Here is a 25,337-nt window from a genome sequence, read left to right as displayed (position 1 = left end):
GATGGCATAAGGGGCCGTCTGTGTTTGTGTGTGTTTCCATGGGAACCAGGGAGATGGTAGCCTGCAACAAGGTCCAGGTCCACACAAAGCAGCACCTTTTCAGGGATGGCTAGGGTCTGCCCGATGACTTCACACTAAGATGTATGTCTTCCCTACACATGAGAACAATTGTTAGGGTTCATGTGTTACACCTTGAACTCTTAGTTGACAGTATATTCTGTTCTTTAAAGTTTATTATAAAAGCCTAGGGAAAAACTTCACGGTCATATATTGTGCTCTCAGTTGCAACTTGTGACAATCAGTTGTATGCCTTGTGATGTGCTGTTTTATGGTTACTGTGCTCCTGGTGGCATTGCAGGCACTTGAGCACTGCTTTTTTTATAGGAAAATCAATAGGGTAGTTAAAGTATCCTAAGCTTATAGCAAAGCTGCAGTCAGCATCATGAGGGGACAAAGATGAATAGCTTGTTGCTGTTGCAGAGCAGTTGTTTCTGCTCTGAATGTAGCTTTTGCAGCACCTGTCACTGCTTCTTCATTGTGACTGCAGTGCATGACATTAAGGATTTTGGGAGATGACCCTGTGGGCCATCTAAGCTAATTTACAGATGGCCCTGAGCCCAATAGAGATTGCCCTGAAAAATGGCTTGGGGTGCCTCCCCCTAGAACATTTTGATTTTTGCAGGTCTTAGATGCTGTCTGGTGCATTCTCTAGACTGAATTATAAGATGAACCACCACAATATATTTCAATTTTATTCTTCATTTCACTTGTTTGTTCTTGTTTGTGTTTGCTCGCTTGCATGCCCTGCATAGCTATAAGAAACACTTTAGTTGTTGATCAAGACACGTTCCATCTGATGAAGGCAAATGCCTTCCCAGATGTAAAAAAGTAGAAAACATTACATTCAGTTATAACTGCCAAAACAAACATTATTTACACTATTATGGCCCCTGTTAAAAATGTTTGTAATGTTATCTACTGTAAGTTGGTCGAACGAATGCCTCCTCATCCGGAAGCTACCCGAGCAGCAGTCGAGAGGAGCCGAGCGCATCCGCGAAGCACACAAAATAGGCTTGTTTGAGACAAGCGAGACCTGCGCAGTTGCGATCAACGTCTTGCTAGTGCGTTGCATGATGGTTAGTCATTTTGTCCGACTTGCTCTGGAGGCTCGCCTACATGAGACGTTGAAATCTCGCGGGACAAAGACGCCCGCAGCCTTGAGAGCGAGGCGAGGCGGCGCAGTTCCTCTCCACGGGCTGCGGAAGCGAAATGCTTGATGGGGAAACGTCTCGCTGGTATCTCGAGCTGAGCGCTCATTGGTGGTTTTTACCACGTGCTGCTGATGAAACTCTCCAATTGGCTCGGCAAAGGTTTGTTGTTTTGTGTCAGTGTTACGTCGCCACATGCATTCCCATTTTTCATCATTGTTCCACAATGTTTATCATCATGAAATTAATATCTATATATTTTATACTATACTTGCACTGCTTACCGTTTTCATACTTTATATATCTTAGCATATTCATACACACTGTTCATACTGCTCACAGGCTGCTGTGTATCTAGTGTATTCATACCCCTCACTGTTTATTCATCATTCAATTCATTCTATATTTTATTCTGTCTATTGTGTACATTACTTTTCACTTCACTGCTTGTTGCACCTGGTTAGAAGCTAAACTGCATTTCGTTCTCTCAGTACCTGTAATATGTGCAATAACAATAAAGTTGAATCTAATCTGGAGCAGGAACAAATGTATTTACTTAGTACATATCTGACATTAACGATTAAACACATGTGTGCATTCTTTATAAATGCAAACCGAGTCAAGCCGACTCCGGAGGTGGCGGTATGCACCTTAAAGTTGTTTGCAATCCGCCAAAAAACCGAGAGAAGAAGAAGACGAAGCCGACTCCGGGCTGTCCAACTTCAGGCGAGCTTTTTGAGACCTCCCCCGGCTGCGATCGGCTATTCTCGTCTACTTTCGAGGCGAGCAGCAGCGCGTCTCAAACAAGCCTAATGTGTTCCCGTTAGCCGGCAAATCTAAATCTCTTCGGTCAAAAATAATTTCCCTTTAGAGCAATACCGCTTCAGTTGCGCCACTTATGTGACAGACAAGAAGAGTATGTGACAGACAAGAAGAGTATGTGACAGATAGGGATGGGTATCGTTTGAAATTTATCAATTCCGATTCCGATTCCGGTTCTGCTTATCAATTCCGGTTTTTATCGATTCCCCGTTTCGATTCCAAAATTGTAAAAGAAAGTGGTCAAACGTTTAGATAACAAAAATATCTTTATTCTTTTCAGCTTTAACTGAAATTGTTACAAATAAAAAATATACATGCAATACAAATGTATTGCACAATAGCTGTGCTTTATTTTAACTGAGCTATGCCTGTGGCAAGCTATTAACACTGTGCCCAATTGTCTTTTATTTTTTAGTGTAGTGGAGCCTCACTTCAGAGCGTTTACCGCGACCCATCTTTGGTGTTATGAAGTGACTGAGCTCGTGAACTGTCTACGGGAGGGCGGGGGAGCCTCGCTGCGGGGCAACTGTGGACCGCTGTCGCCTGTCAGCGCAACTTACATGATGCCGTTTAAAAAAATTAAGGGCGGTGCCGGCCATCAGTGTACCGAGCCGGCCGTCAACGGCCCGCTGACGACCGGCTGTTCTGTGATTCTCCAGGTCCGCCCTGTATTCCACCGGGTCGCCGCGGTACAGACGGACCCGCTGGAATACAGGGTCTACCGCGTTTAGGAACCGTTAAGCAGAACCGAAAAGGTGTATTTTGTACGGGTACCCGGTACCCGGCATTTTCTTATCGGTTCTCATCTGGAACCGAGTTTCGGTTCCCAACCCTAGTGACAGACAAGAATAGTCAATTCTAATGTCTAACACTTAATGTGGAGAAAGAGATGTCCTGTATGGGTTGATTGTGCGTTGATCTGTTGGTAATGCCTCGGGGTTCCGGTGGGCATGTAAACAAATGCATAATGCTGCGCTATACTTTGTGGCCTCACCCAGTTGCATAGCGACACTTATTGTTTAGGTGTCTTTTAATAAGCAGGTAGTCATATCATTAGCTAGAACTAGCTGGACCTGATCGATATGGACATAAACGCGAGTGAAGTCTAATCTGACGGGAGAGAGAGATCAGCTGCTGCTGACGAGTCGACACGTAGCTCTGCATGATCACCTGCAGCGGTGAGCGGACAAAACACACACTTCAGGTTAGAATATCACACGTAGCTATTTTAATGACCTCTCAAACTACCTAAACTAGTTATAGATATGTTTAGTTTTAAGGCCCTGACACACCAAGCAGTCACCAGAGGACTCGCCGACGTCGGCTGTTGCGTCGCGGTGTTCTCCTGCATCTTGGCCATGTGTCGCACGGGAACACACCGCAAAGACTTCAGTGCGTGAGTGGCAATAACTCTCCTTACCAGCAGGCGGCGGTAGTGTGTATTCGTCATTAAAAATAGGCAACAACCGGAAGACAGAGAAGAAGAACAGACTGCGTGATATAAACAACAACAAATAGCGTGTGCAAACTGCAGCCTGGTTATGATCCACTGCTGTCTGCCCGTCTTTGGTGCTCCACAACTACCCGAAGGGGCAAGTCTCCTGTACCGGGTGTACTGGGTTCGCAGAGAATCCCACTTCTTCTTCAGCTCTTTCTCTGAAGCACACAAATAAACGATGTAACCATTGTGGCTAGTTAGCATGTCCAATTCATATCTATATGCAGTGCCAAACTGCACAGCTAGCAACAAGATAACCACAAAACACAAGGTTGAAATAACAAATTACATTTCACGTTAACGTCACTGTACGCTGGCAAACAATAGAAAGCCAACAATATCTGCTAAAGAGCTCAATTGATGAAAAAGATAATCTTACCCGAGACACCAAGTTGCGTTTCAATCTCTCGCCAGAGTCCGGTTTTCACTACTCGGTTCGAGTACCTTTTGTCTGTGATGTCGTACAGAGCTGGCCTCTCCTGGATCAATGTGATGAGCAGGTCTTCGTTTGCGTCATTCCAGATCGCCATGAAGAGATGAAAATGAATATCAGTCTGTGTGTGCCTTCTTAAATCGTTTGTTTACGTCCCTCACTTCCGTTTTGCTTCTCATGCACTGATTCGCTAGCTGAACAGCCAATCAGAGTGATTGTTTGGTCCGACTGCCAGACCCGATGCATGGCCGATTCAACATGTTGAATCGGCCATGCATCGGGACAGGCAGTCCAAATAAGGCGTGTCACGGTCGACGGTGCGGGACACACCAAATTGAGTTTGGGCGACAGGACACGCTTCGTCTCCCGACTTACGAAAACAGCCGAAATCGGCCTGGTGTGTCAGGGCCTTTACTGTCGGGTCACTCATTACTGATCCGCGAGCTGCATAATACTGGCATACTAGATTGCCCAATCGGGCAACCAGCAGGTGAGGCTTCATTGCCCGAGCTAAATACTAGATGGCCCCGGGCCATCGGGCAGTCGTTAATGTCGAGCCCTGGACTGTCCGGTTGACTGACTGAACACTGGCCATAATCAACCTGGCAGTGTGTTATTACTATTATGGCGCGTTTCCACTGCAGCGGGGTAGCCCCGTTTAAGCGCCCCTAAGCGTCCTCGCTCTGGCCTCGGGCTGCCTCGCTGGCCGGCCCAGGCCGTGGCGCATTTCCATTACAGTTTAGGACCTGGGCTAGCAACGCAGTGTAGGCGGGGCGGTCAGCTTTTTGGGCGGAGCGACGCTGAGATAAAACTGCAGTGGCGTCATCTTCAATGCGACACAACTCACACACAACAATGGAGGATATGGAAGCGATCGTGTACTTCTTTCTTGGTGTGTGGCTTTTTATCACAGCAAGAAGAAGGAAAGGGATCACAGCACCTCCTCGGTCGACCACGGTGTGCTTTTCTTAGAAGTAGCCATTTTTGTAGCTCCTCCGTTTACAAAAATGCTGTGTATAAAAATGCTGCAAGCTTGCTTCTAGATATATATGCGACGCTAGGGATGAACTCGCGCGCAATCTTGTGACGATTCTCTCTGACCAATCGGCAGTCGAGAGTGTTGACGTCACTAGTTCAGCCCTGGCCCTGGTCTGAGGGAACCACGATTTTATGAGGCCGGAAAAAGAGGGAAAAAGTACCCGCTGGCCGGTACTAGGCTATATGGAAACGCCACCAAAAACCGGCCTGGCCACTTGAGGACGGTTAAGGACGCTTAAACGGGGCTACCCGCTGCAGTGGAAACGCGCCATTAGTGTGTAAGAGGAGCTCTCAGATCAATGTTTGCATTTTTATGGGGTACTCAAAAGTCCCATTTCATGTTGTTTTCAGTCAAACAGTGGCTTTGTTGTTCCTGATTGTGACTAAAATGTTCAGTTGTGCCAATATTTCTAAGGAAAAGGAGGAAGTGCTTGTCTCATTTGTGCTGCCTGACCAGGAAGCCATTGGCTAATAAAGCATTTTCCCTATGAGCTCAAGTACAGGAAGTGAGGTCGCCCTATAAGCACATAGATCTGAGACGAGGAGACTTGTTAATTTATGGATTGGTGTGTTTGACTTGTTAATGAACTAATAGCCTGTACAGGTTACTGCTGCAATTATAACCTAGAAGATCAGGATGCAGGGGAGAAGGAGCTGCCGCTGCGTCTGCTACATCATCCACAATGTCAGAGGAGATGTGACCCCCTTAAATGAGGAGAATCTGCCCTCCTCTCCACGCTACACATGTAACTCAATCAGTCTCAATATGATCCAGTCTGCTTGTGTTTCACATGCGGTGTTCCTCATAGCAGAGCCTTTGGAAGTGTAGTACGTCCTGAAAGTGGAGGATAGGATGACATGGGAATCTTACTTGACTCGTCATCTTTCCATCATTTAGTGCCCTAAATATAGGCTTTTTTTTTGTCTTTGAGAACTGGATGAAGAAGAGTAATGAATTGTTAATGTTAAAATCACAATCATGGCTGCTGCGTAAAGGCTAATATTGATGATTTATTATACAAGGATGGCTAGAATCATAACTATAGAAAAAAGTATGTTTCTTAAAGCACCACAAGCAAAAGAGAATGCTGCCTGTCTACTTTCATTTAATTTGAGGCAGAATCTCTACAGCCATTGCCTACAACAAACAGCAACTCGCGCCAAAACTATTGGTAAGTGGCGATATAGGTGGAGGAACATTTGTATTTTTCATTTTGCAGTGAACAGTCTTTCCCTTTTCACTTTTGCACAAGCTGTTTCTTCATTTGCATGTTGGTTTTTATGATGTAAAAAGAGCAAGACAGCAGACTGGTACTGAAAGCAGCCAACTCAATTGCAGGTCAGAGTTGACCAGTGAGTTTCCAGAGAGAGACTATCTGTCAGAATCACTGATGAGGCCAGTGTGTATGTGGCCAGTATGCAGGGCAGGCTTTTACTGCTGTGCATATCTGGCATGTATGTAACAGTATGCTGGCATTGTATCTGTGCCAAAGGGTGGTTCACAGCTGTCTAGACAAGATATCTATAATAAAGGAATGTCTGGGATTCATAAGTTCAAAGTGAATTAATTGAGCTCAGTACAGAGAATTTGATTCTAAAGAAGTCTTACTTTTTGAAAGACACATGGAGGCTAGATTTCCATGTTATTTCCTCCTGTAAATGTTTGTAAAATGGAGAGAATAAGGATTAAAGTGTGGGTTTTCTATATGCATGTGTGAATGCATGAGTCTCCCTAGTCATCAGCATGGGGTCTTTGAATGTGTAAGTACTGTATTTGAGTAGGTGGAGTTGGAGCAGACCTCAGTTTGCAGCTCAGTGTTTGTGTTAAGGCCCTGACACACCGAGCAGTCACCAGAGGACTCGCCGATGCCGGCTGTTGCGTCGCCGTGTTCTCCTGCGTCTTGGCCATGTGTCGCACGGGAACACACCGCAAAGACTTCAGTGCGTGAGTGGCAATAACTCTCCTTACCAGCAGGCGGCGGTAGTGTGTATTCGTCATTCAAAAGAGGCAACAACCAGAAGACAGAGAAGAAGAACAGAACGTGATATAAACAAACAACAAATAGCGTGTGCGTTCCATTTTCACTCAATCGAAAACATGTTTCGTGCGGCACTGGAGCTAGATTTGGGTTCTGCCCGCTCTGTATAGCAGATGTCATGTGGATTTTCCTGTCATGTTGACAGGTTATCATCATGTAGGCGTTGATAAAAGCTCCTTCTAATGCTGTGTTATGTGTGTATGAAGGTACGAAATAAAGTTTTGCATTGCCTATCCTGCTATTTGTGTTCTTTTAATCACACAGCGATAAGAAACGATACAAATGTGCCTACATAACTGTCAGTTGCAGCCCTAGCATTAGTATTGGTTATAGTAACAGCTACAACATTAAAATACTTCTTGGCAGATTGAGGAGGATAATGGGAGAATGAACAGAGGGGCAGAAACATCCATCTGAATAATAATAACTTTATTTGTATTCGCACCTTTCACACAGGGGATTGCAGTTCAAAGTGCTTTACATCAGTAAGAAATAAGATATAAAATCAGTGTAAAACGAGCAGCAAGAGCAAAGCATAAAGTGGGATAAAATAATGCAGATATATTATATATAGTAATCCCAACAGGCCACCTTGTTTATGGTTTGATTCAGTTTTAGTAGAATATAAAATACATGACTGAATGATGAAATGAGCACATAAAGTGCAGACATACTATAATTATATTGAGGTACTTGAGACTAATCCTGCAACTTTATAGTTCTGCTCCACAACAGTTCGAGAATGAAGAAACCATCACGTATGAAAGGCTACATGTGAATAGAGGGGCAGAAAAACGGCTTGCACATTTACATTTCAATCTTGAACAATGAACAGCGGTAGACAGTATCTCATTTAGTATCATCATCCTGCGCTTCGCCGGAGGCCTTCGAGTGCTGAGTGTGCTTGGCCTCTCTCCGAGCGGTGCCGGTGTGGTGCAGATGGTGGATTCTGCCAGGGGAGTGCAGGGCTCAGCATCAAAGTGGAAGGACTCCTCGTGGTGCTGGTCGAGGTTTCACTGTTGGTGCCACCGGGGGTTGATTCTGCAGCCACCGGACGTTCCTTAATTTTTTTAAATAAATTCACAGTTAGTTGGATTTCATACCATGGCTTCTTAAAACTGTTTACTAAGCATTCATAACAAAAAAATACCCTGAAATGTGTGTGCCATTAGTTTGGGGTGTGGTCAAGTGTGAGAGGTACATTGTAGACACATTGTGATGCTCTATTCAGATGCTAAAGACATACTTCTAGAAGATTTAGAACACTACAAAATATAATCAAGACATATTTTATCATGTATTATTATAGGTTAAGATAAAAGCGTTATTGATCCCATGGTGAATTTCATAAGCTACCCAGCAGTATATCATGTAATTTCAATTAGCTCCTCCTTTACCAGCTGCAACATTAAGGTGATGAGCACATCAATAATTATAATACAATAATATATATATTATTCTGTTAGTTATATTTAACACTGTAACCACCAAATGAATGAAAATAATGTTTTGTAAATGAAAGAAGCAAGAAACACTTATTTGTATAAAATAGTTACCGTGATGGTGAGGTTCGAAGTACTCTCCTTCCTTCTTGTGCAAGGCAAGGCAAGGCAAGGCAAGGCAAGTTTATTTATATAGCACTTTTCAACACAAGGCAATTCAAAGTGCTTGGGGCTCTAAAAACTGCAGCCTGGTTATGATCCACTGCTGTCTGCCAGTCCTTTGTGCTCCACAACTAGGGGCAAGTTTCCTGTAGGCCTACCGGGTGTACTGGGTTCGCGTAGAATCCCAATTCTTCCTCAGCTCTTTCTCTGAAGCACACAAATAAACGATGTAAGCATTGTGGCTAGTTAGCATGTCCAATTCATATCTATATGCAGTGCCAAACTGCACAGCAAGCAACAGCTAGCAACAAGATAACAACAAAACACAAGGTTGAAATAACAAATTACATTTCACGTTAACGTCACTGTACGCTGGCAAACAATAAAAAGCCAACAATATCTGCTAAAGACTCAATTGATGAAAAAGAAAATCTTACCCGAGAAACCAAGTTGCGTTTCAATCTCTCGCCAGAGTCCGGTTTTCACTACTCGGTTCGAGTACCTTTTCTCTGTGATGTCGTACAGAGCTGGCCTCTCCTGGATCAATGTGATGAGCAGGTCTTCGTTTGCGTCATTCCAGATCGCCATGATGAGATGAAAATGAATATCAGTCTGTGTGTGCCTTCTTAAATCGTTTGTTTACGTCCCTCACTTCCGTTTTGCTTCTCATGCACTGATTCGCTAGCTGAACAGCCAATCAGAGTGATTGTTTGGTCCGACTGCCAGACCCGATGCATGGCCGATTCAACATGTTGAATCGGCCATGCATCGGGACAGGCAGTCCAAATAAGGCGTGTCACGGTCGACGGTGCGGGACACACCAAATTGAGTTTGGGCGACAGGACACGCTTCGTCTCCCGACTTACGAAAACAGCCGAAATCGGCCTGGTGTGTAAGGGCCTTTAGACACTTGAAACAACAGTCAGAGCGAGGGTGATTGTTAGTCCATGCTGATCTCCCACAGTGCTGTCTGTTTGTTTTCCCCTCATTTTGGATATGTGTTACTCATCCTCAAACACCCTTCATGTGCTTCTACAAACCTGAACTGGCTATTTGTCTTGATTTAATCGACACTGAGGCTTGATGCAGGAGTTACAATATTATTAACTTGGCCAACATCATTGCAGTAGCATGGTTACGCAGGACACGTCTTTCCAACTTTCCACAGCGACCGTTGGTTCTTACTGCTCTCCTGCGCTCCAGCACAGTAGGCCTGTGTCTGACTGGAAGTCTTGAGTTTTCCATTGAGTGATGTCAGCCTGAGTCAGAGCCACACCAAGGATGTGATGGCGTTTCTATTCCTGCAGGATCAGAGTCCTCTGTACACTCATCTCTCTGAGCGATTGTCAGTAACACAGGGTCTCAGCCCCACCCAGACCAGACCGCCACATTCAGACATGGAGACTAAATAACTTTGTGGTGATGGGGGAAATCTGCCAATAGCACTATTGAAGACTGTTGAGTACCAGAAGGTGCCATTTGATGCCTGGGTGTTTGTACTTATAAGTCTCTGATGGAAATCTGAATTCTGGAAATTACTTTACACTTTATTTTGTCAAGTGAACAATTATTATATTTGAGAAGTTTGGCTTTTATAAAATAAGACGGGTTTTGTTGAAAAACATGGTTGTATTCCTCAAAGTAAGATTTTACCTGAAAAAACAAATGCATCGGACACTTAGGGTACTTAGTTATGTGTTTTGAACATAGCGCCAACATATTTTAAGCATGTTGTAACCATAAACCTTATTTAGGATTCTAACTAAAAACCCATTAAGAAAAACATTGTTATTTTTAGACGAGCTATCGGAAGTCCCAAAATGCTGACTCATATACGGGTTTTAGGACTCATTCCTGCACCACTGTACCAGAATGGTTAGAATTATTTTATTTTAGATTGATTAATATATGTCTCAGCCCTATTCTAAATGCTGAACAAAAATTAGAAGTTTTAATCTAAAAAAATCTAGCGTCATCCTAGTATTATACTTGTCCAGCAAACGGGGAGAGGCGTTGCCATGACGTTTCCATGGCTGCCCACTCTCAAACGGACATTCCTGCTGTGTGTCAGAGCAGGAGACGGAGAGCTGAGCCCTTGTTACATCGTCAGTTCCTTATTCGGTCAAAGTGTGGCTTGAACTTGCTGAGCAGCCCACCCAATTTAGAACATGAAGTGTGTTGGGGAGGGGAAGGCACGTCAGACATGTTACCAAATTTAGGTTGTGAGCAGAGACTGGGAGGACTGTGCCCGGCCTGAACAGGACCCATTGTCCCTGAATGCTGGCGACTGTAACTGTGGTCTCACATCATCAGACCAGTCTTAGAACTGTAGGAGAACTTGGTAGAAATGTGTTGGAAGTCATTTATGTAACACTGGAGAAAATTGGAAAATGAAAGCGGTGATGTTGGATTTTCTGTGCCTGCTTGAAAAGTCTTATGGACTTGTGAAGAGGATCCCGTTTGTCCCTGTTGAAGGTGCACACACCTTCAAGGACATACACATGGCTCAACAATAAGAATTGCCTTAGGCAGTGAAATGCCACGTTAGGCCAGTAAATCCAGCAATCCACATGGCCAATCACAAGTGGTTAAAAATGATTGCACATCTGCTATGGCCTGTACTTTAACTCACTCACTCAGTTAACTAGTCCATGATTAGTGAGAAGGAGAGGTGATTGTCATACCATTTCTGTGACGCAACAATGTTTGTTACTTGACATCAGTGACACGTCGCCATTGGTCCGATATATTTTACTGTATGAGATAAAACATGACAATCAACCCCAATCTTTGTTTTAATTTTCTCCAAAAAACTATTTGTATAAGCCAGGGCAAGGAAACATAGCCTAGTAAGTACATTTGTTATGTATTGAGATCTCTTTTAATCTACGAATAATATTTGAGCTTATTTGTTAAAGAGGACCTATCATGCAAAATGTACTTTTTTTATGTCTTTTATACATAAATATGTGTCTTCGGTGCGTCGGGGAACTCAAGCAGCGTCAGAAAATAAAACCCTTTCTCTTTTCCTCCGTACCCACATCTTTTAAAAACGGGGTACAAACGAGCGGATACAGATTTGCTGCCGATATTACGCAATTTCGGATGGTGGACCCACAGAGAGTTGCTATCAGAAACAATGCCTGACGTAATATGGTATTTCTTTACATTAGCAAGCCTCGCTAACACTCAGAGCTAACCTGTAATGTAGAGCACATGTGTTTTTAAAAAGCAGGAATTAAAAAAAGGAACTCGCCTTGTGATAAACCTGCAAGAGAAAAAGCATTTGAGCTCCATACTGTTTCAGAAATAATCCTTGATGTGGTTTGGAACAGGATGGCGTTTTATCACAGCAGAATTTAACTTTATCTCCGGTAGAATTCTGATCAGGCATTAGCTCCGCCTCCTCTTTTTTTTTTTTTTTTAAGCTAAGGACCCAAAATCCGAGTTTCTCTAACAGGGCTGCAAAAGAAGGGTTGGTTGGCTAAAATGCATGATCTGTTTGTATTTTGAGAAAAACACATCAAAGACAGACATTTTATATATTTGTATATATCTGAGACCCATAATATATGCCTACAAATAGCATGATAGGTGCACTTTAAAGCCTCATCTTCATTACTCCCGAGAAGTGTTAAGTGGGTCATAACATCAGTATGAGCACAGTCATAAGGGAAGTGATAAAGAGGTATGACCACACTGTGAAAAAGGGCTTTAAAGACACAACGGGCCCCTTGCTGACTGAGCTGAGGCCTCATTGTTCTGCTGTGGGGCCACGCTGTCCTGAACACAGACTCCTAGATAACATCCGACTTGAGCATGACTCACACCCTCCATCAGCAGCTGTGTGTGTTCGGCATTAAATAAACAAGCATCTGTTGACTCGCAGTCCATCCATGGAGCCTAAATAAAGCTTGAGAGTCTGTTAGCAAGAAGTCAGCTGCTTCTGCACACCAGCCGTTATTTTAGCCGTTTCTCATTAGAGGAAATCTATGTGCAAGATGGTGTAACCGTCTGCAAGATGCGAGTCATTTTTGACACAGGAGGCAAAATAACAGGCGCTGAATGCTGCTTGTATTTGGAAAAAAGGGTATTTGTAAACTGACGTTCCTAGCCTTAAAAGGGCCCACTCAAGGTACTTTCTTGCCTTGTATGTGTGTTTTTATGAGGGTGATTTCCCCCCTACCTAGTGACGTGCCTAAAACTCCACAAACAAAAAGTGCTTTGTGATGCTGCTGGAAGGTTCTCCAGAAGTCATTTTTTCTGAATGTCCCACTATAATACTGGCACTCTGGAAAGTGTTGGTAGGGTGGAGCATGGACAAGGTTATGAGGCGTGTCCTAAACCAGTGAGTAGCCGTTCTATCAGCCCCCGGACCAATTTCTAATAAATGAATGAGAATTGAAAATAATGTTAACGGACCAGTTTTTTTTCAATATATACATTTTTGTTTCTCAACAATCCCCTGAGGTTGTTCTCTAAGGTGCAATGTTATAATTTCATTTTTTACAATTATTATTTATCATATAAAACTACCTCACTTGAATCTATACTTAAATGTAGAGCAGACCTTATTTTATTGTAGAGCTGTACACTTCATCAAGACTGTGGCGATACAATCAATATCATCATACAGGGGCTACAATTCAGTATGGCGATGCATTGCAATATTGTATGCTAGGCAGTGTTTTGCAATTTACTTTTTTTTTTCTTTTTTTTTGTTGGAAATGTGTCTGTTTTAAGAGCACACCAAATTTGCATATAATCTTAGTAAAAATAAGTTAACTTTTTCATGCTATCAGAACTGGTAACTACATCTAGTCTATACAATATATGCAGAACTTTTTATTGTGATATAAAAATGTATCAATATTTTCCTACACACTTGCACATCAGAGCAGCAGTTTATATGTCACAGGCAGCGGAAAGGCTGCCCCAACAGCATCATTACTTCAACTAAACAAAGCCCCCTCTTCGGCGGGAGTAACAGGACATTTCTGGAATAGTTTCTGCCTCCTCCTAAAATGCCCAACCCCCCTCTGACTCGACAGAGGGGCCCAGGATAAGGGGAGACGGATAAAGGGGGAAGGAAGAAGAAAGAAGAAGCAGCGTGCCAAACAGCACACAGCCTCTGAAGCCTGCCGTCTTCTTCTCCCACTAAGAGCATTGATTACCGCTTGTTCCCCATGTCTCTGACACCTCGTTCCCTCCCTATTTATTATGATATCTCTCTCTCGCTGTTCATCCCTCTCTCTGCAGTGTCTTTCACAGAGAGCTGCAGTCTTCTCTGCTGCAGAGGGCAGGAGCATTGCCATGACTCTGAGTACAGACTGAAAGAGAAAGAAAAGTGTGAACTGTCTTTCTCAGCTGCTGTGGCCATCTTCTTGGCAACTCGAGAGGCAGAACTGGAGCTTAAAAGCATCTCATTGTGTTGAAGAGCAGCAAACATCTTTTTAATTAAAAAGGACATTGCGTTATGTGATTTGAATTCTCAACCCCTACAGAAAAGGAGCTCTCCTGTGATTTTGTGATCCCTTCTACGCTCTGTGCATGTCATAATGTCCCTGGCCATTGTCATGGGAACGGTTGCTGTGCTCCCATGATCCAGAACTGAATGGTGCGCTGTAGGTGTAAGCGCTGTGGGGAAAATGTAGTTATCATCCCATTTGATGTGTTTCTGATCCGCTAAAGATCAGCTAATGCTAGTTTAATGTATGAAAGGCCAAGAACCGGGATACTCTTCATGGCCGATGCTTTATATCAGAATTGAACCATGTAAGGTGAAAAGGGGAATTTAATTTGCTGGACAAAGGCAAAGATCTAATCCAAGCTTTGCAGATATTGAATTCAGAGTGGGGGGGGGGGGGGCATCCGCAGTACAATAGGAGCCAGCAGGCAGATCAAACAGAGCATCCCACTGGGCGTCACACAGAGGACAACAGCAGCAGCAAGGAGCTGCAGGACTCACTGAACACTCCAGAACAAAGTCCACTATTAAAGACGCTGCAGGACATGCACATCTGATGTTAAACAATACTCTGTTAAACTAGTGGTTTACATTTGAATCTTGTTTTTATTCGGCGCTCTTTTTCCGGTCTATGTGATTTGAGTACGGCTTTTGCATCACTCGTACAGACACACTTTGCATATTACCTTTGCAGGAGTGCATGCAGAATGAGGAGTGAGTGACGCCACAAGAGGCAGACAAAGCCAAACGATATTCAGCCGCTTTGGCTAAGGCTCTGCTACTATAATACACTGAACGAAGAGGCTCATTCCAGAGCGGCGGTACCTGAATGACCTCCATGCTTGTCCTTGTGAATGGATGAATAAGGTGCATTCTCTTTTGGCCTGCCTTGTCTGGATAACGTCATACCTCAAGAGGCTTGGTATTCATAGTCACAATGCTCTGAGTCTATGGAAACGGTTGTTAAATGATGTGGAAACAAGGTAGAATAAAGATTTTTTCTTTTTCTTTTTTAGGGAAAATCTATATCTTGGAGCAGGCATTACTCTATCAGCATTGCAGATTTGATTAGGATACTTCACAAAGCTCAGTTAATCAAATGAATCTCTTATTCTGCCTTCTGATGTAGACTCCAAACTATATTTGTCCTGCGCGACAGCCGACTCACTCCATACATGGCTGTGAGTCTCTAACCATTTAGAGTGGGAGACAAAGAGATGGATGGTTGTTAGGAAGAGCGGAGATATCTCTGACAGCTTGCAGCATCCTCCCGTCGCCTTTCTCTATACTGCTGTGTGTGTGATAGTGAGACAGAAATCACTGCAATGTTTCCCTGTCCTCCATGAAGCGCTCAGACTATTCTATCAGTTCTTTAGCTTAAAAAAAAGCGAGCAGGTTGTGTTTCTAGTGTTCGAAACGCACTCTTGTTTTGTCTGGTGCTAACCGATGAGATATGGTCATTAATTTTAAAGACATGTGCCGCATCCATTGATACACTTCCCTGAGCAACTTCTTAGTCTTGTGTTTGTGCAGTCTAGCAAAAGAGGAAACAAGAGGCGGACCACGGTCTTAATCACTCCAGAAGTTTCCTCTTACTCTTGGACAGTTGTTGTGCACTTTAATGGAGGGGAAGTGTGCTGAAGTATTTAAGACAAGGGGGGTCGACTCTCTCCACTCTTTCCCTCCTACTTAAATCTTTTCGAGGGCAGCCTGTAATGTGTATGAAGGAGTCATTGTCTGCGATGGGCCCTCTCTGGGTGAGTGCAGTAAAACGCCCGGGGCCATAAAGGTTGAGCAACAGAGATGCGATCTCTATCAAGATTGTTCGGTGTGTTTCGGCCTCAGCATTAACCCTAGGTGTTATCAGGGCCTGAAAACCTGTTACAGATGTTTTTAAGATCTGCTATCTTGATATTTATTTTATGCTTGCAATAATTACAATCTGGGATGTATCCTTAAAGGGATAGTTTGTACTGTTTGAAGTGGGGTTGAATGAGGTACTTATCCATAGTTGCTGTATAACAGTAGAGGACGGTCTGCACACCGCCAATTTGAAGAAGTAGGTAGGAGTACTGGCACAGAAGCAATGTACTGATGTGGATGGGGCCAGTAACAACACTTTTTCGCGACCTTAAAGAAAGGCCCTCCTAATTAATCATTTTTCACCAAATTGACAGTAACTTGCAGAATTCTATCCTATAGACATCGGTTAGTTGGTTTGTCTTGTGTGACTGGTTAATCGGAGATACCCATTTAAAACACCAAAGTTGCATCATCACACAAACAAACCGATCAATGCAGCCATAGACTACAAACTCTCATGTTCAGAAGATAAAATGGCTGTTTTTGCCAAAAGAGTACGCTGGCTTTCAAGCGAGTATAGACAACAATAGGGTGGTCCTTAGTGCCATGTACATTTTCAAATTCATTTATTTTAAGCTCCAACCACCGGAATTCATTATGATAGTCAAGAAAACTCTCCTGGTGAATTCTATTCAAATTCCAACAACATTTACCCCTCCCTCATCAACCTTGGCTGCCCCACCAGCAGCCACGGTGCTGCAACTGAGGCTAAACTTCAAGGTCGATGGGGGAGGGGTAAATGTTGTCAGATTAAGGAAAATAATTCACCAGGAGAGTTTTCTTGACTAATAGAATGAATTCTGGGGGTTGGAGCTTAGACTTTCCGACTTTCAATTTTAAGGACCACCCTAATAGACAAGATTCAGTTCCCTGTCCAAAGGGCTGCCTGAGTGCAAGGAAAAACTATGAAATATAGAGAATAAAGTGTACTCAATATGCCGGTATTGATCATTTTAGGGGAGTCTTTTTTTTTTTTTAAATCTGTGTGTCTATTTCAGGCAGGAAGTGATGGCGAGAGCATCGGAAACTGCCCCTTCTCCCAGAGGCTCTTCATGATCCTGTGGCTTAAAGGAGTCGTCTTCAACGTCACCACAGTGGACCTCAAGAGGTGAGTCTGGCTCTCTGTCTCCATCCTTCTTTCTTTTTCTCTTCTGCAGGTTTCCACAAAGGCCTTGGCAGCTCTGTAGCGCTTTGATACAGCCCCACCCCGACACGCTCGCTGCTTATTTGGTTTTCCCATGACCCTTTCTCAGGCCGGAGGAATATCAACACACAGACTCTGGAGAGGCTATTTAAGGTTCTTAAGGTTCCACCCACTTCCTTTCCAGATTTTGGTGGGGAACAAGTTATTTTTCACCACAGGAATCAGAAAACGTTGATCCTCTGCAATTCTGACCTCAAAGTAACGTATGGACTCCTGTAGCAGAACTTCTACCAAACCCATCACTTTCTCTTTGGTGATTCATCACCCTACATTTTGTTCCACTTCCTAAGGCGGGACGGGCAAATGCCGGACTATTTTCAGACATCAGATCAACGTGTGGTTTATAAGGTCTTTCTGCGTCATGTGTGTATTGACTGAGAGATTCGAGACTTCTGCAGTAATGTTCCAAAACGCATTTCATCCGTTCTTTCAACACCGGGCGTCTCGCAATAACACAAATCAACAGAAATATAATGATAGACATTGGGTCTTTTTGACTAGTCATCTGGGTTTCTTCACACATGCATGCACGATCTAGATGACTGCTCAGATTCATTTCCATAGATTTTCCCTAGCGGAGGGCAAGTAGCAAAGTACAGAGCTGGATGATCTCCTGTAAAAAGCAATGTAGGATGTCCGCCTACTTAGCAGTGTTTGTTTATCCTTCACTCGTCAGACAACCCCTTTGTTCAGCTGGAGTGACTTTTGTTTTTTACTCCTCTCCAGGGGAACAAGAGATCCAGACTCCATGTGTTTAAGTGTCGGTAACCTTGAGTAAACATAAAGCGCATGTGTAATGCAACAGAAGTTGTGTGCTGTGTTTATGGCTGTTTTTATTGTAGTATTTAAATGGGAGAATAGTGTTACACATGTAGAAGGACATGTATGTCACATGTTAAGGTCTTCTCTTGGGTCAAGGATATCATGTTCATATTTGTTTCTATGATAAAAGCATGCGAGTCATAAGGCAGTTTTTACCAGCTCATCTTGGATATAAATCGGTAAGGGTGCCACTTCCCCTTTGCATTCCTAAGAGTTGAAGTCATTTCCTGTTCCTCTGTTCCCTCAGATGGCTTGTCCCAAAACACAGCCACTGCTGGAGCGTATTAGATTCTCTATGGATACATGTTGTTGCTAGTAACATAACATCAAAGAGGATTCACACTGTCTGCTGGCTAACACCAATCTGTTAGGTTCAAAAAGACACCGCTGTTTGGTTGGCTGCCTTTAAGCTGAAGGGATTTAAGCATCTGGGCTCTGTGGATTTCCCTAGTGAGTTGTGTTCACACTCCTCATTCAACACATGCTCATTTTTATTTATGTGTGCGTCAGTGTCATCTGCCTGCCAAAGACATCTGGTACAAAATGTGCTGGTTTGAAGGCTGCAGAGAGAAAAGGAGACACAAACACACTCATGGGGACAGAGGAAAACACACGTATCACTCTCAATGTTTGAATTAGCTTGAAATATATACAGTGAATATATTTACACGTATTCAAACAGACCAGAACCACTTTTATACAGATTTTATTGGTTGCATGGTTACTTTTGTTCCCTTTTCTTAAATCCACTAACATTCGCTTCATTTCTCTTCCAGGAAGCCAGCCGACCTCCAGAACCTGGCCCCGGGCACACACCCCCCCTTCATCACCTTCAACGGCGAGGTCAAAACTGACGTCAACAAGATCGAGGAGTTTCTTGAGGATGTCCTCTCCCCACCCAAGTGAGTGCCGTCTCAACCCTCCAGCCACGCTCTGACACACCTAATCTCTGTACACACCTAATCTCTGTACACACTGCACACTGTCACGAGGACACTATAAGCTTTTAATTGCTCTGTTAGCAAGTATTTAAAGCTAAAGGCCATATAGATCTAGGTTGTACGAGGTTTTACCTAACCTTGTTCCGATAAAAAAAGGTGTATTTATATGCACCATATACAACAAAACAAATTCCTCGTATGTGTAAACCCATTTGGTAATAAAACCGATTGTGATAGTGTCCAAAGAATATATTGGGTATGATAAGGAAAACATGTCAAAAACCCCACAAATATGACTATATAGAGCTTTTTGTTGATGTCATTTTTAGACAATTAATGCAGGCAGTACAGAGAAATATGCTGTATCAGTGTTTGTCTTTACAAACAACAATAGTTAATAGGATACATTTATTTTCATTAATATAAATGTTATCAAAACTTGCACTTTACCTCCTCATATGTACATACAGATGTGTATTTACCTGAGTGTGTGTTCTTGGGTGCAGGTACATCAAGCTTGGTGCCAGACACCCAGAGTCAAACACAGCTGGGATGGACATCTTCGCCAAGTTTTCAGCATTCATTAAGAACTCCAAACCAGATGCAAATGAGGGTGAGTTATCTGTATTTGACACAAACACACACACACGAACAGACACACGCATGAGATCAGAGATCATAAACCATCCAATTGTGTTTGGAGAGCTCTCTGGTTGCCAGGCGACATTGGTAGCCCTGCCCTGATTGGTGGTTTACAGCCTCACTCCGGAACACAGAGCTTTTGTTCCTCTTGTCCTCACCCTCCCTGTCTCACCTGCTGGAGCTCTCTGGAAAACCACACTGCAGCTATTCTGAGAATGAACTGGAGCGCACTATCTCCTCCCTCCACCTACACACTTCCCTGATAAGATAATTAGATTTGTTGTAGTATGTATATAGTCGCCATAGATTCTGGTTCATCCTGGGTGAAACAATTTGTGGACTTGTTTCCCTTGAATGATTTTTATGATCTGCACAAAATACCAAGACGTTGTATCATGTTTTAGTTGACCGCTCTCTCCACCCTGGGAAAAATATTGAGCCATGGTGAGCTGTAGGTGAAATCCCAGGCTGTGTCAACAGAGTTGTGGGCTGAATCTCATGGTTCAATGATAAGTGCTCTCCAAAGTTACAGTTCACAAGTACTGTTGAACTACTGGATCGAACATTCATGTCACAATTTCCAACAATAGAATGAATTGTTAATGATTGATCAATAGACAGATGAATACAGGGTAAGGTCAAATCATATGTGCGATTAATTCAAATGTGTGGTGGGTAGTTAACATATAATACATTTGTTACAGCAGTGGTTCACAATGCTAGTGTTGCTAGGATTGTACTGGTGTTCATGATGTGTCTGTTTCCTGCATTAGTAGTGTTCATGCCCACTCTCCTGATGAAATGCTGCCCCCATGTGGTGGACTACTGGGAGTGGCACTGTTGAGCCCAGTTTAACATTGTTAAATATTATTTACTGAAAATAGAATTTAACTTAAAACTATCTTTCATAGGTCTGGAGCGCGGCCTCATGAAGACGCTGCAGAAGCTGGACGAGTATCTTTCGCTCACCGCTGCCCGACGAGATCGACCACAACAGCAGCGAGGACGTCAAGGTCTCCAGCCGCAAGTTCCTGGACGGGGATGAGATGACCCTGGCCGACTGTAACCTGCTGCCAAAGCTGCACATAGTCAAGGTGAGCAGGGGGGACTTTTAAACGTCACCCAATCATTGTAGTTCTGGTAGAACAACATTTAAATTATTGCTACATTGAGATTGGTGACCTTATGTAATACGCAGCAGAGCTCCACCCTGCTTAAACCTCAGCAGTGGTCAGCCAGAGCATACTAACCTTCTGTTTAATACATACTCAACCATAATGTACTGCCTATTCAATTCATGATGGTACTAGTAAGCTCACATCGCATACTCAGACATTCTTGCTAATCTAGTATACATCCACGCCTTTCTCATATACTCAAAATTAACATACAATGCAGTACGAAATGTGTGTGTGTTCAACAACTGTTTACCTTTCGGACGAATCTCTGAATAAACACACATTGGTTCCTACTCATAGCAGGAGCTTTAGGCCCCAGCCACACGAGGACGATAACGCAAACGGACCGCAATCGTTATCAAAAAAGTCTTCCGTCCACACCACACGCAACAGGCACCAGAAACGTGTCCGTTCACACGAGACCGCTCGAAAGCACTGGAGACGCTGTAGTACATATGCCAGGCCTGTAAGTGGCGCTGTAGTCCTGCCACAAAAGCAGCGAAGAAGACTTTCCCCCATGGTTGCCATGGTTGCCTTTCGTTTTATTCTCCGCTGTGGATGCTCTGGCTCTTTTTCTCCCTCCCCAAAGGCAAGCGTTTGCTCCTGCTGCTGTAATTCTCTCCGGTACTCCACCAGCAGATGAAAAACACCCACCTCTCTGCCTCTTCCAAGGGACGAGGGGACCGTGCGGGAGAGTTGCAGTTAGATTTTATTCGTCGGTCAACATGTCCGTTAAAGTTGAAATCTTCCGGAGAAAATTAGAAAAGTGCCGGTCAAAGGTCTTCTTTGTTATTTATTGAGCTTTAAAACAAATGAATAACGACTCTATATAATCATATAAGAATAAAAAACGGAGCCTCTCTTTTCCTCTCCCTCTTCTGACAGCCCAGCAGCTGTTCTCTGAGCAGGAGAGGTGGGGAGAGGCGGGGCTATTGCTTCAACGTTATCAGGAAATGATCGTATGGGCGTAAACACAGAGCCCTTTGGCCCCCCAGAGCGTTTCGTTTGCAGATCTACCCACTTTGGGACCTGTTATCGTTTTCTGCATTTCCATGTCAGCCTCGTGTGGCCGAACCGTCTATCTGATAGTGAACTGTAGCAGATACGACCGTTATCGTCCTTGTGTGGCCGGGGCTTTAATTGGCTGCTGCTAGTATGTTAGCATGACATTTTTAAACAGTCCCCTGATGAAAACAGCAGATGGATACACAGGGTCTTTAAAGGCATAAGGTCACCAAACTCCATGAACCTAAAACTGTTGGTGTGAAGAGCATCCAAAAACACTACACCCCCACACCTTTTTTTGTTTTCAGTCTATTGCTATCTATCTAAATGTCCAACAACACTAATGGGAGGGTCGGAGATATATCAGTTGAGATAACATGCTCCCAACAAGCAGTTTATTTAGGCTAAGTGAGTGAGTGAACAATGAGTACGTGGGACCTTTTTTTTTTTTAAAACACACGACCCAATATCACTGAAATTCAAATGTCACCATTTTTGGGCGACATTTGAATTTCAGTGATATTGGGTTGTGTGTTTTATATTTTTTCCAAACAATATCCTTGAACGACTTGCCACATGTTCTGTTGTTGCAAGGATGTTGAGACAACTCTATAGGGTTTCAACTACTGATGAATTTCATCAAAAAAATAAGTATTATATCAACTAATTAATTAAATAATTATTGAGGAATTTTCTGTTGATCGATTTGTTGAGTGACTAGTAGTTTCAGCTTTACAAATGTGACACCTTGTGGGCAGCATAGAGCAATTTAAAGGTGGGGTAGGTAAGTTTGAGAAACCGGCTCGAGATACACTTTTTGTTATATTCCATGGAATGCTCTTAACATCCCGATAGCAATGAATATCTTAAGTGCTTTGACAAAAAATCCATTAAAACATGTCATCTGTGGAAGCCGTAGCGCTGTAAAAAGCACGACCAATCATTTTAGCCGGCCCGGCTAAAATAACTGGATGGCCTACCTGCCTGTCAGCCTTCCATCTGTGCACAAACTTATCTCGTGCCCTCATTGGTCATGTGGGCGTCCGTGTGTGTTGGAGGAGGGGCTCTGTAAGGAAGTGGCAGAAGGGGAGACAGGGAGGGGCTGTGTATTTTCAAATTCTAGCGCACTCGAGCTGGTTTCTCCAAAATTACCTACCCCACCTTTAATGAAGAATTACTCACCAATAACTGCTCCACTATTGGTATATGGGGCCACATTTATTTAATTTATCCAAATATAATAAAAGTGTTATTTCTTGACTATTGATCTTTGCATAGTTTTGCTGATTCTTTGAGTTTATGAAGAGTATATCACCCGGTGGATTGTGTTTAGATTTCTAACTTCCGATATCTTCCTCTAAGGTGGTGGCCAATAAGTACAGAGGCTTTGAAATCCCCAAAGAGATGAGCTCCATCTGGAAGTACCTGAACATCGCCTACACGCGCGAAGAGTTCACCAACACCTGCCCCAGCGACAAAGAGATCGAGATCGCCTACGGAGACGTAGCCAAGAGGCTGGTCAAATAAGCTCCCGTGTCCATCCATCCCTCACCCCTAACCCCCCCCCCCCTCTCTCTCACACCCTCCACCCCGGGACTGATGTGCTCATTCACGAGAAAGAAATAACTTTGGACTTCTTTTCCTTCTCTCATCTAAAGCGAAGCCCAATGCATGAACCGTTCTCAATCCCTTTTTTTTTCTTTCTCCGAAGACCTACTTTTTTTGTTGATTCAGCAAAAGTCCACGGTTGTTCCGTCCTTAATTTACTTTTGTTTTTCATAGGCCGATGAATGTTGCTCGGCCACGTGAGAAGCAGCCAGACATGTGTATTAGCGCTTATCAATATATAATTGACCTTCGAGGTGACCTTCCCTCTGGAGCAGGGGGAAGGTCACAAGCTGTTGTTAATTTCCTGTTGTCTGTTTAATATTGAAATGGCTCTTTCTAGGATTGCTTTAGGATGAACACTGAGAAGCAGTTTTCCCGGTCTTTTGGCTTACTAAGAGGCATTGTAAACAGTGTTTTTTTTCTACGCTCAAGTATTTGACAAGTAGAAGCAAATCCAAACCAGAGTGGTTGGCATATCAAGTGAGAGACGCTTTATTTTAATGTTGAGCGACTCAACTCAATCAAAGATAATTGTAACTGCAGGTAAAGCTACCTGGTATCCATGCTCTGATTTCCTCATTGCCTCAAATTGGCAAAAGTCTTGTAGCTCAGCTCTGGAGAATTGGAGGGAATCTCCTGTACGTGCTGCAGGAATCGGGATAAATCTAACCTGAGGTGAAGAAATAATCAACCCCATGTAGCTTACAGATATCTAAGGTGTAGATGTCCAGACATAGCAAAGCTCTTTGACTCGTCTTCTCTTGTGAAGCATGAAGGAAAGTCGTGCTGACTGTAGCCGTAGTTTGGATTACACATGGAGGAGCAAAAAGGGCACATTATACTGGTCTCACTGTGGATGAAATGACTCCGGCTATGTAAAAAAAGATCCACACACTCTGTTTCCTTCTCCATAGCATACAGAATGAAGGACACTAATGTGCAGTCAGTAAAAGGCGGCACAAAACATATTTATGTCAAAAGAGGAGAGTAGCAATGAAACGAATACCTGTCTCTTCAGTATGTAGATCTCTGTGGTAGTGAATGTATGTGATGATACAGTAGCTCCAAAAGTGCTTTAATGCGGATTAAGCAAAAACATGTTTTGTTTTCTCTCATTTGCCATGTTTTTTCAGACATTTTGTTATTAAACAAATTTGATTACAAAAAAAAGGAATTGTAAATATTTGTTTTGCTCGCTCAGAATTCAATGCGTACATTTTATACATTTCATCTGAATTTTGAGGGGAACAAGCTCATTTCTTGCTTGCTTGGAATTGAATTCAAACCATCTCCTCTTGCCTTACCTGTTTTTCTTTACAACATGATGTTGTACAAAGAAAATATACAAGCTATGTCATGGATTTTTATTTTTCTTAACAATATTGACTGAATTTAAATAAACTTCTTGGCACTCTGACTTTGTTTTTGTAACTGTAAGTGTTTTGACTGTCATTAAGCCTTACTTCTATTTACTACTTCCATGTTCATATCCTATAGTATACCACTTTATTTATTCTTTTCTTACTGGTAGCCACCATGTCCATGAATTTGCTCTTTAATTTTGATTTATCCAAAATGAAACCTTTTTAAAATCATCAAGTTCCACAATAATGCACACAAATTGAGAGATCCATGAACGGTGAACCAGCCACTTCTACCAGCCTGGTAAAGTTACTTCTTTTTCTTGTCGATGTAGTCTGGTGGCTTTTGAAGATAGCATAGATAAGGAATTCAGTTTCCTGTTTTCTAAATATAGCATAAACTTCAACTGATATTGGTTTAAGTTGGGACTTTTTGTGTGGCTCAAGTGCATTTTGCAGCTCTCCCATCCACAGCAGTGAATTTCCTCTATGCAAGTACTCCAGTCTGTTTCTGCATATAGGAGCTATCAAGCAACCATCACTAGAAAGCATCAAAACTATCCCTTTATATTAGAATAGTGAAAACACAACATCAAAGATGCTG

General features: G+C 43.0%; 1 protein-coding gene across 1 annotated transcript in view; it reads left to right on the top strand.

Moving 5' to 3' along the window:
* Positions 1-24,789, top strand: part of clic4 (chloride intracellular channel 4) — a 29,248-nt gene extending 4,459 nt beyond the window's left edge. Inside the window, 6 exon segments of the mRNA XM_034222301.1 lie at positions 16,971-17,080; positions 18,775-18,900; positions 19,446-19,552; positions 20,493-20,545; positions 20,547-20,675; positions 23,127-24,789. Coding sequence (XP_034078192.1) covers positions 16,971-17,080; positions 18,775-18,900; positions 19,446-19,552; positions 20,493-20,545; positions 20,547-20,675; positions 23,127-23,291 — 690 coding nt within the window. The 3' untranslated portion in view covers positions 23,292-24,789.
* Positions 24,790-25,337: the final 548 nt, after the last annotated feature.

Source organism: Gymnodraco acuticeps, unplaced genomic scaffold (assembly GCF_902827175.1).
Source record: "Gymnodraco acuticeps unplaced genomic scaffold, fGymAcu1.1, whole genome shotgun sequence".
Taxonomy (NCBI): domain Eukaryota; kingdom Metazoa; phylum Chordata; class Actinopteri; order Perciformes; family Bathydraconidae; genus Gymnodraco; species Gymnodraco acuticeps.
The sequence above is the reverse complement of the archived record's forward strand: the minus strand, read 5'-3'. Positions and strand labels throughout refer to the sequence as shown.